The sequence below is a fragment of the Mastigoproctus giganteus genome, chromosome 5 (genome assembly GCF_048544385.1).
Source record: "Mastigoproctus giganteus isolate SK-2022 chromosome 5, ASM4854438v1, whole genome shotgun sequence".
NCBI lineage: Eukaryota > Metazoa > Arthropoda > Arachnida > Uropygi > Thelyphonidae > Mastigoproctus > Mastigoproctus giganteus.
In genome coordinates, this window is record NC_143579.1 from 2415118 (window position 1) to 2432909 (window position 17792).

Sequence of the window (17792 nt, forward strand, 5' to 3'; positions counted from 1 at the left end):
ATGAGTCTCTGTCTCCTCCCCTCCCTGCCTCCCCCATATTTGCCTGGTGGGGCTCATTCCACCAGGTGAAGTGATGAACACTGGGTTGTCATCACTGCAACACCAGGGTACCTGCCTGCCTACCCGCCAAGGAGAAGCCAACTAGCTTCAAAATAATGTCAACTGGGTGGTGGTATCTGCCGAGATTAAGTACATAGTCTTCTCCATTGATGAAGCGTTACTTATTCGAGGTAGTGCAATATCATGGCAACTCGTTGTGAAGGTATTCACAATATGAGATATACTTAAATTATGCCAATTATGCACTACTTTAGTAGGTTGCTGCATATTAAAATGATGCAATAGCACTAACTTATACGTCAGTAAACTTGTGCACAACATGAGGCATTAGCCCTAAAAGGTTTTCAGTTTAGTAATACATACCAGAAAAATTTATAAATGATCATATAAAAACCAGAATAAAAAATCACAAACTGCATGCTTCAAAATCACAATTTTTTATGGTCTCAAACAAGAACAAATTCAATAGCACAGAACCTAACATGGCGATTTCCCAACAAAATAAAATAGATTTCTCAGTAATTTTTTTGCATAATGACTAGTGAGTCAATGGCAGGGATTCACAAAAAATTATGGAAATGTAGAAAAATTACATCCAACGTAATATCAGGATTCCGCCTCACAAAAGCTCAAAACTACCATGTTATGTGAGGTTTGCTGCAATTCTCTGTGTTAGAGTGAAAACGTGTTGTGCAGCAGGATTGCTGCAATTTATCAATCATGTTAGAGTAAAACCGTGTGTTCTAGAAGTATCGTGCCTGTAATAGTAATAACAAAGGAATGAATATTTGATAAAAAGAAACTTCAACTACTGTACACATTTTATATGCTAAAATTAGTTTTAAATTATTCTAAACTCTTTAAGCATAAATTATGCAAAAACATTACAGAACCTGTAACCATAAAACCTAAACCAAGTTCCATATTGTGAGCAATATCAGCACAAAATAGACAACTATCATCCCATTTTAAAATGCTATTGATGTCTTGGTTTTTTTATTAGTTAGCAACTATTCTAAAGTTTAAAATCCAACAAAAACCCAACTTTTCTTTGCTTAATAAATAAATTTATTTATTTATTAAGCAAAGTGAATAAGTAAATAGATAATATGATATCACTAATATATAATTTTTAAAGTCTAGAAATAAAATACTTAATGGAGGGTGCAAATTATATTTACAAATTCCATATTTAGGAAATGCCAAATTTGTTCAAAATACTTCACATTTAACTTATCCTTCTTATCTAAACTTACTGTGTGTGCGAAAAGTGTGCAAGGTTTCCTCTACCTGCCTGCTCTCTTACACAAAATTTGTAGTGATATTTTGAGTGAAATTTTTTTTGTGGCATTTTGAAAAAATTATAAAAATGAAAACTTTGTGCCTAAATGCTTTAAAATATTACTTGTTCTTATTTTGAGCTCAAACAACTGATGCCAGTGAGTGAAATTATTGCCAAAAATGAACCATTGATTTTCAGAGCAAAACATAAATTTGTTTTTCAACATAAGATCTGTGGTTATATTTTCAGGTTCATTTTCATGTTCACTAAAGAAGAGGAATAGCAAGGCCTGTGTACTACTCCCCAGCCAGTGATGATGGGGGAAGGGGGTTGAGGAGGGGACTTCCGAAGATTTAGAACAGTTCAATTTCATCCACAGATGTTACAAAAGGAGAAGCAATGATCCTAAAATCTAGTAATTAACAATTGTTTGCTGCAGCTACATCTACATTTTTGACATCTAGAACTAAGGTTTGCCTCTGCTTCATAAATATTTTATCTACATCCCAAAGTACTATGAAAATTAATTAATGCAAAAAAAAAAATTAATTTATACAAAAATATTAATTTCAAGGCCATATCTGTTTATGTACATTAAAGTTCTACATTACAACATAAAGTTTCAAAAATCTACTTACCAATTTATTCATACGAATCTTTGATGAGTAAAACTGAAATGAGGGTGCATTTTTATCCACTGGTTTGATAGTAAACTAAAAAAAAAAAAAAAAAGCAACTAAATACTTTGTAAATAATTTCAACTACTGAAATTGCAGGCCAGTTAAATTAATATTAAATGAATTTATGAAATTATGGAAATACAAGGGACATTTGAAAAGTGCACAGCCTTAGTATGAAGGGCTTCTATGAGTCAACATGTTACTTTTCAACATAGTCCCCTTTGGAATCAATACACTTTTGCTACCGATGCTGCAATACAATGATTCCAGTTGCAAACAAAGTTTTCTCTTGGGCCTCCAGAAATCCATTATTGACATTACTGTTTTTGCGAAAATGGAAGCCAGCCATGTATTTTTTTTTTAAATTTGGAAATAGATGAAAGTCCAATGATGCTCGATCCAGTGAATATGAAGGAGGGTCCAAAATTTCGAGGCCAATTGAAGCAGTGTAGCCATGGCAATGACAGACTTGTGAGCAGGCACATTCAGTGGTGTAGCTGCAATCTTTTGCACCCACAGTGGATCCTTTTGGTGTCATCCCCTAAATAACATTATAAACTTGAAAAAAGTCTTAAAACTGATTTTAAGAAATCACAAAAACTAAGGAACATTTTGCATGTTAAAAATTCAGTGAATAAAGTATAGCATATTTATATAGTATTTAATATAATAACAAAAAGAGATCCAAAAAGTGAAAATCAATAAGAGAAACATTTTTCCAGGCTTTTGTGTAAGATTAACTTTTTGTAGAATTTCGTGCCAGAAAGAAAGAGCTTAAAAAAGAAAAAATCACATATGGGTGATAATAACAATGCTTTGGGATTAATTTCCTTGGTTTTAGATTGGACACCACCATGAATTCCTGCCATGGATACTGTATTGTTGTAGCCATGACCACGGTACAGATTTATATACAGTCCATCCAATTCAAAATTATTCAAATTTTATTCTGTGAGTTTGGCAGCAGTCTTTCCCACAATGGGAAAGAAGCCTAAAAATGACCCCGTCCCATCAACCTTGTCACCTACAATGTGAACATATCTAATTACTTCACACATTTGGTCAGTGTGGAATATGTGTGGTGTACTGTTTCAAAATATTTAGCTTGTTTTATTTCAAAATATTTAGCTTGCTTTATTTCAAAATATTTAGCTTGTTTTATATTATCACCAACCAGTTTTTTCTCTCGTATAATTTCCTAAAATATTAATAAAATCATTTTGAATCTCTGACAATAAATATGAAGGTTTTTTTCTTATCAGATGAATATTGAATTCTTAAAATATTTACTTTCAAAATGGGGTAATAATTTGATAGCAACTCTGCTATTTCTCTAAAATTTCCCTTATTTGTAGAAAATATGGATTCATCGTGTCCAAGAAAAGGAAGATTCTGATGAGCCAGAAATAAGATTACATCTAAAAGCCGATGTAAAACATCTATCCATTTCTTTCTTTCTTTATCCAATGGTCTCTGATGAATGTGGTCAATAGTTTGTTGAAACTTCAACTCTGCACTTCCCAAGGTTTCCACTTCTCCAAGCAATTGGAGAAGTGGAAGATGCTATTCACTATTTTCATGGTCAGAAACCTTTCGGTTTAATTTCCACTAAGTTTTAAATTCCATGATAAAGTTATAATTTTGATTTCTTTATTCTCCAATGAAAATAATTTGAAGCAAAAGTAAAATAAATTTCCTGATGATGATGATAAATAAACCATCCATATTCTTAAAATTTTTTCTCTGTTCGGCAGTGTCTTATAAAACCAGGAAGTTGTTAGCTGTTGACATGTCCCTTTAATTTTTTCTTTTGCTCTTTCAACAGTTTCAAAAGGTCCATCCTTATTTCAAAATATTCGCTGTCTTTCTTAATAAAATAAATTAAAGTTATCTGGTACCTAGATAGGCCAAAAAGCAACATTGAAATACTTTAAAAATATGTTTATTTCCTCTTACTTTTTAGAATCTAATCTCTGCTCGTGTATTTTCACTAGATTCTTCTCCCCTAATGGATGAATAAGTATCTAGATTCTTCTCCACTAGTTGATAACTTTCTCTGTTAGATCCTCTTGAAAAGATGACTCTTGTACTTGATCTTCTAATTTATCATGCTGAATATCTATTGCACTAGATGTCAAAGGTGTAACATACTTCAACAGTGATTCAGACATTGCTTGAATAACTTCTTCTCTTGCTTTCTTTGCTTTTCTCTGTTGAAATCTGCTGGGTCAATTTCGTTTCATTTTGTACTTATATGTTGTTGTTGTGGGAGTTTCTGGCGCAAGGGCTACATAGGCCATATTGTGCCTATCAAAATAAGTGTGAGTCCATGTGATACTTGCTCTGCCAGCAATTAGAATCGATCATACATTTGAATTTGTTTCAAATAAGTGAAAAATTTAGCGAGTTCTGTGTCATTGCCTATGATGCTGCTGAATGACATAAGGTTTGAGATGGAGCTAAAAGTACACTGTCGGGCAGTGTTGAACAAGCTACATTCAATAAAAATGTGCTTTACTGATAATGGTTACAAACAGTGCATGCACAGTGGAGGATCATTTCCTGTGAGTACTTATATGTATGGCCTACATATAAGTAGTTCATTAAAAAAAAGAAAATATCTCAAAATAAGTAGAAATGAAAATGAAAAATGAGTTTTCAGGAAATACAAAAGCTCGCCTGTATACTTCTTATAAATCTGCTCAGCAAAAATGTGGTACTAATTTAATGACTTGTAAGACGAACTTTGTAAAAAAACTGTGGTTAAACTAAATGCATTTGTAAAGGATGATTATTGTTGTGATCCCCAGTTTTATGTGCTTAATAACATATCAAAAATTTAAATGCAAATATTACAGTCACAGCTGGTTAATATAAAAATCAAAGTATCTTGTAGTTAATTAAATTGGTTCAAATAAAAATTTCAACTAACAACTGTAAGTGTAAGTGGAGAAAGATAAATTTTTAAAAAAAAGTTGAAATTGTTTTCTTAAAGTTCATATTATCCTTCTCATATTTTCAAGTGATGGCACGCCTTTCTGGCTGGCATCTGGAGCAGACCGTGCCGCTGACCCTCCCTTGCTATGCCACTGGGTGCATTGTCCTGGTGAAACAAGACTCCTTTGCTGAGTTTTCTTGATCATTTATCTTTGATGTTTTTTTTAATCAAATGCCTCACAAGGTCTGTGCAATATGCCCCTAAAACTTTGGCCTTTCTGAAGGTAATCCACTAGCAACACTCCATCAGCATTGCAAAAAATCAATGCCATCACCTTGCCATAGAAGGTACAGACTTGGCTTTCTGTTCCTTCTATGGCAAGAAGAATTGTGTTTACATAGTTGGGGCTACCCCTTTGTCTCTAGCTGAAAGTGATGGACATATGTCTCATCCATAGTCAAAAACTTTGCAAGAAAATTTGCTGGATCTGTATAAAATTATGCAAATGTTCACTTGACACGACAACCCTTGTGCATTTTTGATCTTCTGTCAACTTTGGGACCCATCACACTGATACAGTCTTCAAAACAAGATCTCTGTTATTATGTGCTCCACACATTCTGATTAGATGCCAAGGATGCTGGTAATGTACTGAACTGTCACACATCAAGCACTTATGAGAGCATCCTTGGACTCAGAGGAAATCAATAAGGACTGGAGATGTGCAAATGTATCCCGAATTCCCTTCAAGACGCCTGGTCAGTGTGAAGAAGAAAAGACCAAACACTCCAGCATATGAGAGCACAACAATACAAATGGCCCTCAGTCCCCAGCAGCTTTCACTCTCCCTCTTACGGCAGCGAGAGGATCCGAGCGGAAGCAGAGGGTGCTAAGAATCTCTGGGTACGACCAGGCTGCCATGCACGGAAACTGAACTTGGCCTGTTATAACGTACGATCACTCATCGGTGAAGACAGGATATTAGAGCTGGAAAAGGAATTAGAAAATGTGAATTGGAATATCATCAGTTTGGCTGAAACAAGAAGAAGAAATGAATCACTTATAAGTTTACCAAGTGGAAATCTGCTGTACACCAATGGAAACAGTGAAAGGAGTGAAGGTGGAGTTGGGTTTCTGGTCCATAAAGATTTTAAAAACAACATTTTGGAATTCAAAAGTACATCACCAAGAGTGTCAAGACTAATACTCTAGATTTCTAAGAGGTACAAGCTAAAGATTATAATGATTTATGCACCAACATCGAGCCATGATGATGAAGAGGTTGAAGAAATGTACACCGAAATTGAGAGTCTTCTAGATGAGCAGAAAACCCACTACACTATTATTATGGGGGACTTCAATGCTAAGGTTGGAAAAAGGCAAAACAGTGCAGAAAGAGGAATTATAGGAAATTTTGGAATTGGTGAAAGAAATAAAAGAGGTGAAAGACTTGTGGAATTTGCAGAATTTCAAGGACTGTCAGTAATGAACACTTTTTTCAAGAAAAGGGTGAACAGAAAGTGGACATGGAAGAGTCCAAATGGATTAACAACTAATGAAATCGACTTCATCTTCACTAACAGAAGATATATTGTGAATGATGTTACCGTCCTGAATAAGGTAAATGTTGGAAGTGATCACAGAATGGTAAGATGTACACTTGATATAGATGTAGGAAAGGAAAGGAAAAAACTGACTCGAGTAAATAATACAAAGGTCTTTGAGATAACAGAGGAGGAGAAAAAGAAGTATGTACTGGAACGTAAGAACAAGTTTGAGCTTCTGCAGACTGCTCAGGGCCAAGATATCGACAAGGAATATTACAACTTTCTGAAAGTGATAAAGCCCAAGAAACCTATAAGGAAACAGAAATCCAAAGAAGAAAAAATTAGTCAAGAAACACTTGTCATGATGAACCGAAGACGACAAATGAAGAGCAAGAAAAACACTGACAGGGAGAAAATTGAGTATACTGAGTTATGCAAAGCCATTAGAAAGAGACTCAGAGAGGACATAAGAAGATTTAACACAAGAAAAGTAGAACAAGCATTAAGGGAAAACAAAGGATTTAAATCAACAGCCTTGAGCAGTAATACAGAAAGACAAATGATACTGAAACTGAAGAATAGCGATGGTGTACTTATAAACAGCAGAGAAGGCATAATTCAAATAGCAGAAGACTACTATAGAGAATTGTACAAGGAGCGAGGGAATGATACCAGCAGTGGGGAAGATGGATTGCAAAGTAGCAACACATATGACATACCCAATATTCTTCCTGATGAGGTAGAACATGCATTGAAGAAAATGAAGAATCGGAAAGCGCCGGGGGAAGATGAAGTTACTGTAGAGTTGTTAAAATTGGGAGGAAGAGACATAACACAAAAACTGGCAAGGCTCTTCACAAAGTGCATTAGAAAAGGTGTGACGCCTAAGCAGTGGAATAATGCAATCATAGTTTTGCTACATAAGAAAGGAGATAAATCAGAAATTGAAAATTATAGACCAATTAGCTTGTTATCCAACATCTACAAGTTGTTCACAAGGGTCATTACTAACAGATTAGAAAGAATACTTGATGAGAATCAACCGAAAGAGCAAGCTGGCTTTAGGACAGGATTCTCAACTATGGATCACCTTCACGTAATATCACAGCTAATGGAGAAAGCAAATGAATATCAAACACCATTATGCCTGGAATTTGTGGATTATGAAAAGGCATTTGACTCCATACAGCATAAGGCACTGGAAAGACAAGGCATATATACCCCATATATTATGATTTTGAAGAAAATATATGAGAGTGCTACCTCCTTTATTAGACTAGACAAAGACAGTAGCAAATTTAAAATCGAGAAAGGAGTTTGACAAGGAGACACAATATCTACAAAGCTGTTTACTGCTGCCCTTGAGGAAGCTTTCAGAAGATTAGACTGGTTGCAGAAAGGAGTCAATGTGAACGGAGAGTACCTAATCCATTTACGATTTGCAGATGACATTGTGGTTATAAGCCATGATCCCAAAGAATTAGAGGAAAATCTTAATCAGTTATGCACAGTTAGTAAGGATTTTGGACTAAAGATGAAATGGCTAAAACAAAAGTAATGATGAACAAGTATGCCATGGAAAGGGAAATAATGATTGAAGGAGCAGTAATTGAAAAGGCGGAGTTATATACTTATCTGGGACAAGTTATTAGCTGTAATAATGATAAATGGCTGGAAGTCAAGAGAAGAATAAATTTTGGATGGATAGCATTCAGGAAATATAGTCACATACTGAAGAGCAATATCCCAGTTTGTCTAAAACGTAAAATAATGAATCAATGTATACTCCCCACCATGACTTATGGAAGTGAAACTTGGGCACTCACCAAAAGAATGGAAGAGAAGCTGAGAACTACAAAACGAAGAATGGAACGAATTATATTGGGAATCAGACTGTTAGATAAGAAGAGAAACACATGGATTAGGCAGCAAACTCAAGAAAAGGACAATCTTATCAAAACTAAAATGGTCTTGGGCAGGACACATAGCTCGAAGACATGATGACAGATGGACTAAGAAAATAACAGAATGGTACCCAAGAGGAGCTAGAAGAAAACCTGGAAGACAAAGGCAGAGATGGACAGATTAAATTCATGAGTTTGAGTAGTAAATGGATGGCCAGTGCTCAAAACAGAAGGAACTGGAAAGTTGCTGGAGAGGCCTTCATCCTGCAGTGGATTGAAAATGGCTGATAATGATGATCCCCAATTCACAAAGGGTATCAAAGGGTGAGAAGAGTAATTACAGACCTGTTAGTTTAACTTCTGTTCCAGGAAAAATAATGGAGTCACTGGTTAAAAAAGTGCTGCCGGATCATCTAGACAAGAGTGCAGTTATACTTCAGACACAGCATTGGTTTCTTAAGGGGAAGTCTTGGCTGACTAATTTGATTAGATACTATGATGTGGTCACAAAGGAACTGGATGTGGAGGAGGAAATTTGCCTTTAGTCAATGAGTGGTTAATTGCTGGAACAAACTTCCATATGTCGTGGAAGTTGATAGCTTAAATAAATTCAAAGAGGAACTAGATAAACTTTTAGAGGGGATAGTTGTGTGAAATTGTTTTTTTTTTGGCTGATACTACATAAGCTCACACACTTGCTTTCTTGCATCACATGCCTCGCTTTCTTGCATCACATGCACACTGTCAAGAACTTCTAAAGTGATGGACATTGCAGGTCTTCCATATCATGGATCACTTTCCAGGCTCTCCCTCCTCCCTTTAAATTCTGCTCCCTCCCCACTTCTTATCCATGAAATATAAAGGAGCATCCTCTGCCAGTGTTCTAATCATATCCTCAAGAATTGCTTTTGACATTAGACCCTTTTTTCCCTAAATATTGGTTGTTATTATTTGTTATTTGGTTTTTTTTAGGAGCATTAGCAACTAAGGCCATATTGCTCCGGGATATGCGGTGGTCATTCCCTGACCTTTCCGCATCCTCCGTATTTGGTGGTGATGAGCTGGAACCCCGGTCTTATCAAGAAGCGTGTGCTACGTACTGCTGCTGCTGCTGCTGCTGCTCCTTCCCACCTGATATACAGAGGCACCTCCTAAATATTGGATGACTGCGCATTACTGATTTTGTCCATCTTTCTTCATTCACATAATTTTGACTTCAAGACCTGTAATTAAAAAAAGATGTTTCTGAAACTGCACGAAACTTGGATAACTATTTGAAATGATATACATTAAGTAAATTTTTAACATATTTTTTCACTACCCTTTCATACATAAGCCACAAACTTTTCAAATGTCCATCGTATATCTAAAATATATACCTTCACCCAAATATTTATTAATAAATTAACATTCAACAAAGGCAACAAAAATAGGGAAAGATATGATGGAAATCTATTAAAGGATGTTATACTTTAAAATATATAAAAAAAAAAAATGCTGAAGTACCAAAACACAAATATCACTCAATATTAGTATAGTAGTGGTAAATGATGCAAGAAAGCAAGCTTATAGAGCATCAGCCAAAAAAAAAAAAAAAAAAACCTTCCCATTTCCTCTATCCATTCTTCCCCTCCCATAGTTTATCTAGTTCTTTCTTGAATTTATTTAAGCTATCCACTTCCACAAAAACAGGAAGTTTATTCCAGTAATCAATAACCTGCTGTCTAAAGAAAAACTTCTGCATATCTATTCTGCAATTATCCTTCCTCAATTTGAAGTTATGCTCCCTCACGGGCATAGTCTGAACAAAGAATCCCATTAGCACTGAGCTTGCTCAATCCATTCAAAGAATTAAACCCCTCAGTCTAATCACCTTGCAAGTGCATAGTCTCTAGATGCTGAAATTTGCAGAACTTGGTAAGGGCACACACACACCTCTTTGTTCTGCTTATTAATTTCCATGCCCTTCCCTGTACTCATTCCAGCAGCTCTACATCCTTCCTAAAATGAGGCCTCCAGACCTGTATGCAGTACAAGGTGTGGCCTGACCACTGCTTCATACAATGGGATAATCACCTCCTTATCCCCCCTAGCAAAATTTCTGTATATCATGACAAAACCCCACGAGCTGTCCTGGCATCCTGTCTGCACTACTCACAGAACTCCATATCTGATGCACAATTAACCCCAGGTGTTTTTCATTTTCCACTACCCTGAGTGTAGTACAACAGTAGTTGGTACATGACTCTGGGTTTACAGCTACCCATATGCAGTACCTTGCATTTGTCAAGATTAAACTTCAACTGCCATCTTCTCAGCCTATCTGCTAATTTTCTTAGATCTTGTTTCAGTACTATACCCTCATTGCTGTCGTTAATCACCTTGACAACCTTTATATCACCTGCAAACTTGGACATTAAGCCTGATGTGCCTTCATCAATATCATTAATAAATATAGAAAACAACAATGGGCCCAGCACTGAATCCTGGGGAATCCACTAATAACATTATTAAATGAAAAGCAGTGTCCATTGATAACCACTTTCTTTCTTCTCCCACTCAGCCATACCTTTATATACAGCAGTAACTTCCCTTAATGCCACACTACTCCAATTTTTACAGCAGTTTTTTGTGTGCAACAGAGTCAAAATATTTCCTGAAATCCAAGTACATGATATCAAAATTATTTTTTGCACCCAATTCCTTTCTGACTGCATTGTAGTATCAATTTCCCCTTAACAAACCCATGCTGTGTCTGAAGGATAACTGCATCCTGTCTAGATAGTCTTCGTTACTTCTTTAACCAGTGACACCATTATTTTCCTGGAACATAAGTTCAAGCTAACAGATCTCTAATTACTCGTGTTTGTTTGTTTGTTATTTGGATTTTAGGAGCAGCAACTAAGGCCATATTGCTCCTGGGATATGAGGTGGTCATTCCCTGACCTTTCCGCATCCTCCGTATTTGGTGGATACAGGCTCAAACCCCGGTCTAATCAAGAAGTGTGTGCTAAGCACTACTGCTCCTGCCCACCTGGCTACGGAAGCGCCAATTACTCGTGTTATATGAATGCTTTGACCAACCCCTGTGAATTCTGGATACATTTGCACATCTCCAGTCTGAGGGGACTTCCTCTGAATCTAAAGATGTTCTCATAATTAAGGCTATGGATTTACTTGCCTCCTTTAATATAACTAGATAGATCCCATCCACCTCAAGTGCCTTTCTTATGGTTGACTTCAACAATTTCTCTTCCACTTTCCTTTCAGTTTACATTTCCTCTTAGATACATATGTCTATGCATCGCATAAATTTTATACAAAACACAATACTATGCATAATTCAAAAGTGTAAAAGATTTCTTTTATGTCTTATAAAATATTTTAGTTAGGTCCTAGAATGCCATAGTTAAGATTTTTCTATTGACCCATGCAATTAAATATGGAAATGTCTAATTGTGAAATTAAAACAAAAAGTAATTGTACTTACTTTTTTATCATCAAATGATATATTCCTAATTTCACTCCATGGAAATGTAATTTTTGGTGTAAGCTTATTATTCCTTTCATAAATATTCAAACCCAAGGCAGTCACTCCCAACCATAGTTCACTTTCTTTTTTATTCTACACATAAAACAAAACATACAGTTGTAGACTGGTATAACAAATATAATAACTAACCAATTTAATATGAATGCTTTGACCAATTTTAAGGTATGAGATTTAAATAAATTAATAATTAATATATTTTACTAAAGGCTTCCATAGCAGAGTGGTCAAGAGTGGGAGAGCAGTAGCACTCACTCTTTAAGTAGACTTGGGTTCAAGCCCTTGATTGCTAAATACTGTTGATCTGCCAACCTGCACTGGACCAGCATGGAAGATTATGGTCCATTTCCTCAATGTAAATCGTTGAGGAGGCTTCCATTCTGCAGTGGGTTAATAATGATTGCAGTTTTTTTTTTTTTTTTTTTTGTTTTGTTTTACTAAATTGGACAAGCAATTTTTTCAAACCAAACTGCATCCCTGTCAACTTGCTTACGGTGGCATTGGGGGTCAAAATCACCACACTCTCTTCTCTCCCCAACATACACCACTGACTTCACTGGAAAACTATGTTCTTTCTGGAGTAAGTCATAATGTTATCCTCCACTGAATGGGGCAAAAATGTGCTAGAACATTGGTTCAACAATAACTAAATATAATGGCTACAATGAAGTGGGAGGATTCAAGGGAAATACAGGTGACATACTCAGTTGGTAGTGTTAAAAATTACTAATTATGATTCTTAATTATTTTAAAAGTTCATAACTTTTATGAACGGTTGCCACAAACACAAAGCATTATTTACAATGCATAAACAAATAGCCATATGACATTAACCAATTTACACAGTTTGGAAACATATCAGTGCCCAGAGGGCAATTATTTTCAAGGTGAATGGCATAGTGCGTGCAAGTTTTAACCCTTTCAGCAGTGATGAACTTGAAGAGTTGATCAAGACATCAAAAGCAGATATTGTTGGGATATCAGAGACACGGTGTCACACAGATATAAGTGCAGAATTGGAATTTGGGTAGTACAATGTGTACAGAAAGGACAGACAGGGTAGGAAGGGAGGAGAGGTTATGCTGTTAGTTAAGAAACACAAAATCTAAGGAAGTACATCCAGTTTACACAGGCGGACAGTGTTTGTTTGTTATTTGGTTTTTAGGAGAATTAGCAACTAAGGCCATATTGCTCCGGGGTATGCGGTGGTCATTCCTTGACCTTTCCGCATCCTCCATATTTGGTGGTGACAGGCTCGAACCCCGGTCTAATCACGAAGCGTGTGCTACGCACTGCTGCTCCTTCCCACCTGGCTATGGAGGCGCCGGCGGACAGTGTAATGTTAAGTCTATTTGGTGTGACAAACACTGGGAAGGGGAAAATGAGAGTAAGAATATGTTATAGGTGTAATGACTCTGATAAGTACAATGAACAGTTGTGCAAAGAAATAGAAGGGGCCAGTAAATCAGAATGGCTTTTAACTTTCCAAATATTGACTGGAACTTGTGGGTTAATCATACACATACTAGCAAGGATTTTGTGGATTTATTGGAGGATTGCTTTCTACAGCAACATGTTCGAGGGGGGCAACCAGAGGGAGTAATACCTTTGATCTGATTATCAGCAGTGATTATTCATGCATTAATAATTTGCAGAGAAAGGAACCACTAGGTGACAGTGATCACAGTTTACTGGTGGGATTTACTTAAAGATATAATTACCATCAAGGGTAAAGGAAAGGGTTTCTGTTTTCGTAAAAGTGACCACAGTGGTCTCATGCAGTTTTTAAATTCTATACAGTGGGATCAACTGATGATGATGATTCTACCAACGGTGAATTCTAAATGGGAAGCCTTCAGGGAGTTAATCTTGGGGACTACAAGGCTTTTCACACCAACTAAAAAATACTGTTCAAGGATCAGGCCTAAATGGATGTCGGATGAGTTAATGAGGCTCATGGCAGAAAAGAAAAATGCATGGGATGCATATAAATTATCAGACGACACAGAAGTCTACAGCAGATATAAGCTAGTCTGTAATCAAGTCACAAAGGAGGTTAGGTAGGCGAAGGCAGATAATGAGAAATCTTTGGCAAAGGACACAAAGAAAAACAAAGATTTCTTTACGTATGTAAACTCTAGAAGGAAGGGGATGAATCAGATGGGTCCACTTAACATAGATAGTTCGATTACTGATGATCCTGCTCAAGTAAGGAAAAACAATGAGTATTTTGCATCTACATTCACTCTTGAAGAGTTATTCAAGGAGGGGAATGCCAGATGTTTATCAAACTCTAACAGGAAGATAAATGATTTTGTAATAAGTGAGAGCAAATTGGAGGAGAAATTGTTGAAGTTAAACATAAAAAAGGCAGCTGGGGAAGATGGAATCTATCCAGTTATAATGAAATAAAGGAGGAACAAGGGAAGTAAGCAAACCCTTAGCAATAATTATGAGAGCTTCTTTAGAGTCAGGAGAGGTCCCCATGGACTGGAGATGTGCAAATGTATCCCCAATTCACGAAGGGGGTTCAAAGAGTGACACAAATAATTATAGACCTGTTAGTTTAACTTCTGTTTCGGGGGAAAATAATGGAGTCACTGGTTAAAGAGGTGATACAGGATCACCTAGACAAGACAGTAGTATACTTCAGACACAGCATGGGTTTATTAAAGGGAAGCCTTGTCTCACCAATTTGATTGGATACTATGATGTGGTCACAAAGGAACTGGATGCAAAAAATAATTTTGATATCATATACTTGGATTTCAGGAAAGCTTTTGATACTGTTGCACATGGAGAACTGCTGTAAAAATTGGAGTAGTATGGCATTAAGGGCAATTACCTGCAATGGATAAAGGGATGTCTGAGTGGGAGATGGCAGAATGTCGTAATAAATGTCAATGTAGAGCAGTCAATGTAACTGCTCTACATTGACAAATGTTATTAGTGGAGTCCCCCAGGGTTCGTGCTGGGTCCACTATTGTTTTGTGCATTTATCAATGATATTGATGATGGTATATCAGGCCTAATGTCCAAATTTGCAGATGATACAAAGGTTGGCAGGGTGGGTTGTTAATGACAGAAAGACAGTATACTACTGTAAGGATCCAAAAAATTAGGCAGATGGGCTGAGAAGTGGTACCTCAAGTTTAACATTGACAAATGCAAAGTACTCCATATGGGTAGCAGTAACCCAAGAGAAATGTACCAACTGCGTGGTACCATACTCAGGGATCTGGAGAATGAAAAAGACCTCGGAGGTAATTGTGCAGTCAGATATGAAGTTCTCTGAGTAGTGCAGATGGGCTGCCAGAGCAGGTCATGGAGTTTTGTCAATGATATACAGGAATTTTGCTAGCAGAGCCAAGGAGGTGAGTATCCCTTTGTGTAAGGCAATGGTCAAGTCACACCTTGAGTACCGTATACAGGTCTTTAGGCCTCATTTTATGAAGAATGTAGAGTTGCTAGAACGAGTACAGGGAAGTGAAACAAGACTGATGAGAAGAACAAAGAAAGGCTTAAATTCTGCAAGTTGCAGCAGCTGGAGACTAGGCCCATGTGAGGTGATTTGATTGAGGTGTATAAAGCCTTGAATGGTTTGAGCAGGCTCAATGCTGAAGGAATAGTTTCGCTAGCTCAAATTAAGAACCTGAGGGGGCATAGATTCAAATCGAAGAAAGACAGTTCTAGAATAGATGCGCGGAAGTTTGCCTTTAGCCAGCGGGTAGTTGATTGCTGGAACACACTTCCATCTGTTGTTGTGGAAGTTGATAGCTTAAATAAATTTAAGGTGGAACTAGACAAACATTTGGAGTGACCAGATGGGTGAAATGGAAAGGTTTTTTTTTTTGGCTGATGCTGCTTGCTTTCTTGCATCATATGCCTCAACTAATGGTAAACAAATAGCTATATGACATTAACCAATTTACACATTTTGGAAATATATCAGTGCACAGAGGGCAATGTATTTTCAAGGTGAATGGTGTACTGTGTGTGTAAGTTTTAACCCTTTCAGCAGTGGGTTCTTCACAGTGTATTTTCACAGTGTGAGGTTCTGGGGAGTGATATTTAAGCATGTCCGCATATATGCAGAGGCAGCTATTGTCTTTGCAACCAATCTGACTGCACTTTGACAACTTGATCCCAGAGGATGGAATGTCTTGGAATTTTAAATATGGTTCATATAGAAATATATTTTAGAAACATCCCAAGTTTCATTAATATTGGGCTGAAAAGGGATCCAGAAGTTTGATAAACTTTTGGCATGCCTTTCCAACCATTTAGAGATAGGGATTGTAAGATGTACATCAAATTTTATATGATGGGGCGCTTAAATGATTTTTTGATAACTACGAGAAAAATAGAAAATAACTTAGCATTAATAGACGCATACGATGCAAGAAAGCAAGCTTATTCAGCATCAACCCAAAAAAAAACCCGCCTCTCATTTCACCCCTCCATTCATTCCAAATGCCAACTTCCACAACAAAAGATAGAAGTCTGTTCCACAAAAGATAGAAGGCAAATTTCCGAACAACTGGCTTTCCTCAATTTGAATCTGTGCCCCCCCCCCCCCTCAGGTTCTTAATCTGAGCAAGAGGAACAATCCCATCAACATTCAGCTTGGTCAACCCATTCAAGGCCTTATACACCTCAATCAGATCACCTCGCAGATGCCTACTCTCAAGGAGCAGAACTTTGAAAAACTTAAGCCTTTCTTGATAAGAGCACACCTTTGTTCCCCTCACCAATCTTGTTGCCTTTGTTCTACTCGTTCCAGCAACTCTACATCTTTCCTAAAAGTGTACAGGCCTCCAGACCTGTACACAGTACTCTAGGTGTGGCCTAACCATTGCCTTGTATAACAGGATAATCACCTCGCTGTCCCTGCTAGCAAAATTCCTATATATCATTGACAAGACTCCATTGATCTGCCTTAGCAGCCCATCTGCACTGCTCAGCAAACTTCATATTTGACTGCACAGCTACCCCCAGGTCTTTTTCACTTTCCATTTCCCTGAAGGTGGTACCACACAGTTGGTATGTTTCTCTTTGGTTATTGCTACCATATGCAGTAATCTGCATCTAACATTAGCATTAGGAAGGGCACATGAGGCAATAAAGCAAGATTATATATAGCATCAGCCAAAAAAAAAAAAAAAAAATGCACACCCCCTTCTCATTAAACTCATCCACCCGTTCCAAATGTTTGTCCAGTTCTGCCTTCAATCTGTTTAAGCTATCAACTTCTACAAAGATAGATGGAAGTTTGTTCCAGCAATCAACCACCTGCTGACTATAGGCAAACCACAATCGATCCTACAATTGCCTTTCCTCAATTTGAATTTATGCCCTCTAAGGCAATTATTCTGGGCAAGAGGAAGAATCCGATCAGCATTGAACATGCTCAAACCATTCAAAGCTTTATACACCTCTATCAGATCACCTCACCGGTGCCTAGTCTCCAGACACTGTAATTTGCAAAACTTAAGCCTTTCTTCGTAATAGCAACCCTTTGTTCCATTCACTAATCTTGTTGCCCTTCTCGGTATTCGTTCCAGCAACTCAGTATTCGTTCCTTCTTGAAATGAGGCCTCCAGACCTGTATACAGTACTCAAGGTGTGGTCTAACCATTGCCTTATACAAGGGATTAATCACCTCCTTATCCCTGCTAGAAAAATTCCTGTATACCATTGACAAAACACCATGAGCTACTCTTGCAGCCCATCTACACTGCTCAGAGAACTTCATATCTGCCAGCACAATTACCCCCAAGTCCTTTTCACTTCCTAACTCTGTCAGTGTAGTACCACACAGTTGATACATT

At 37.0% G+C, this 17792-nt stretch overlaps 1 protein-coding gene across 2 annotated transcripts in view; it reads right to left on the bottom strand.

The window, feature by feature from the left end:
- The window catches only part of Mer (ezrin/radixin/moesin family protein merlin), a 514590-nt gene that overhangs the window by 399369 nt on the left and 97429 nt on the right, over positions 1-17792 (bottom strand). For both annotated transcript variants that reach the window (XM_090373044.1, XM_090373043.1), the window contains 2 exons: positions 11902-12036; positions 1981-2055 (listed from right to left, as the gene is read on the bottom strand). In XM_090373044.1, the coding sequence (XP_090229170.1) occupies positions 1981-2055; positions 11902-12036 (210 nt within the window). The remainder of the gene's footprint in view (positions 1-1980; positions 2056-11901; positions 12037-17792) is intronic.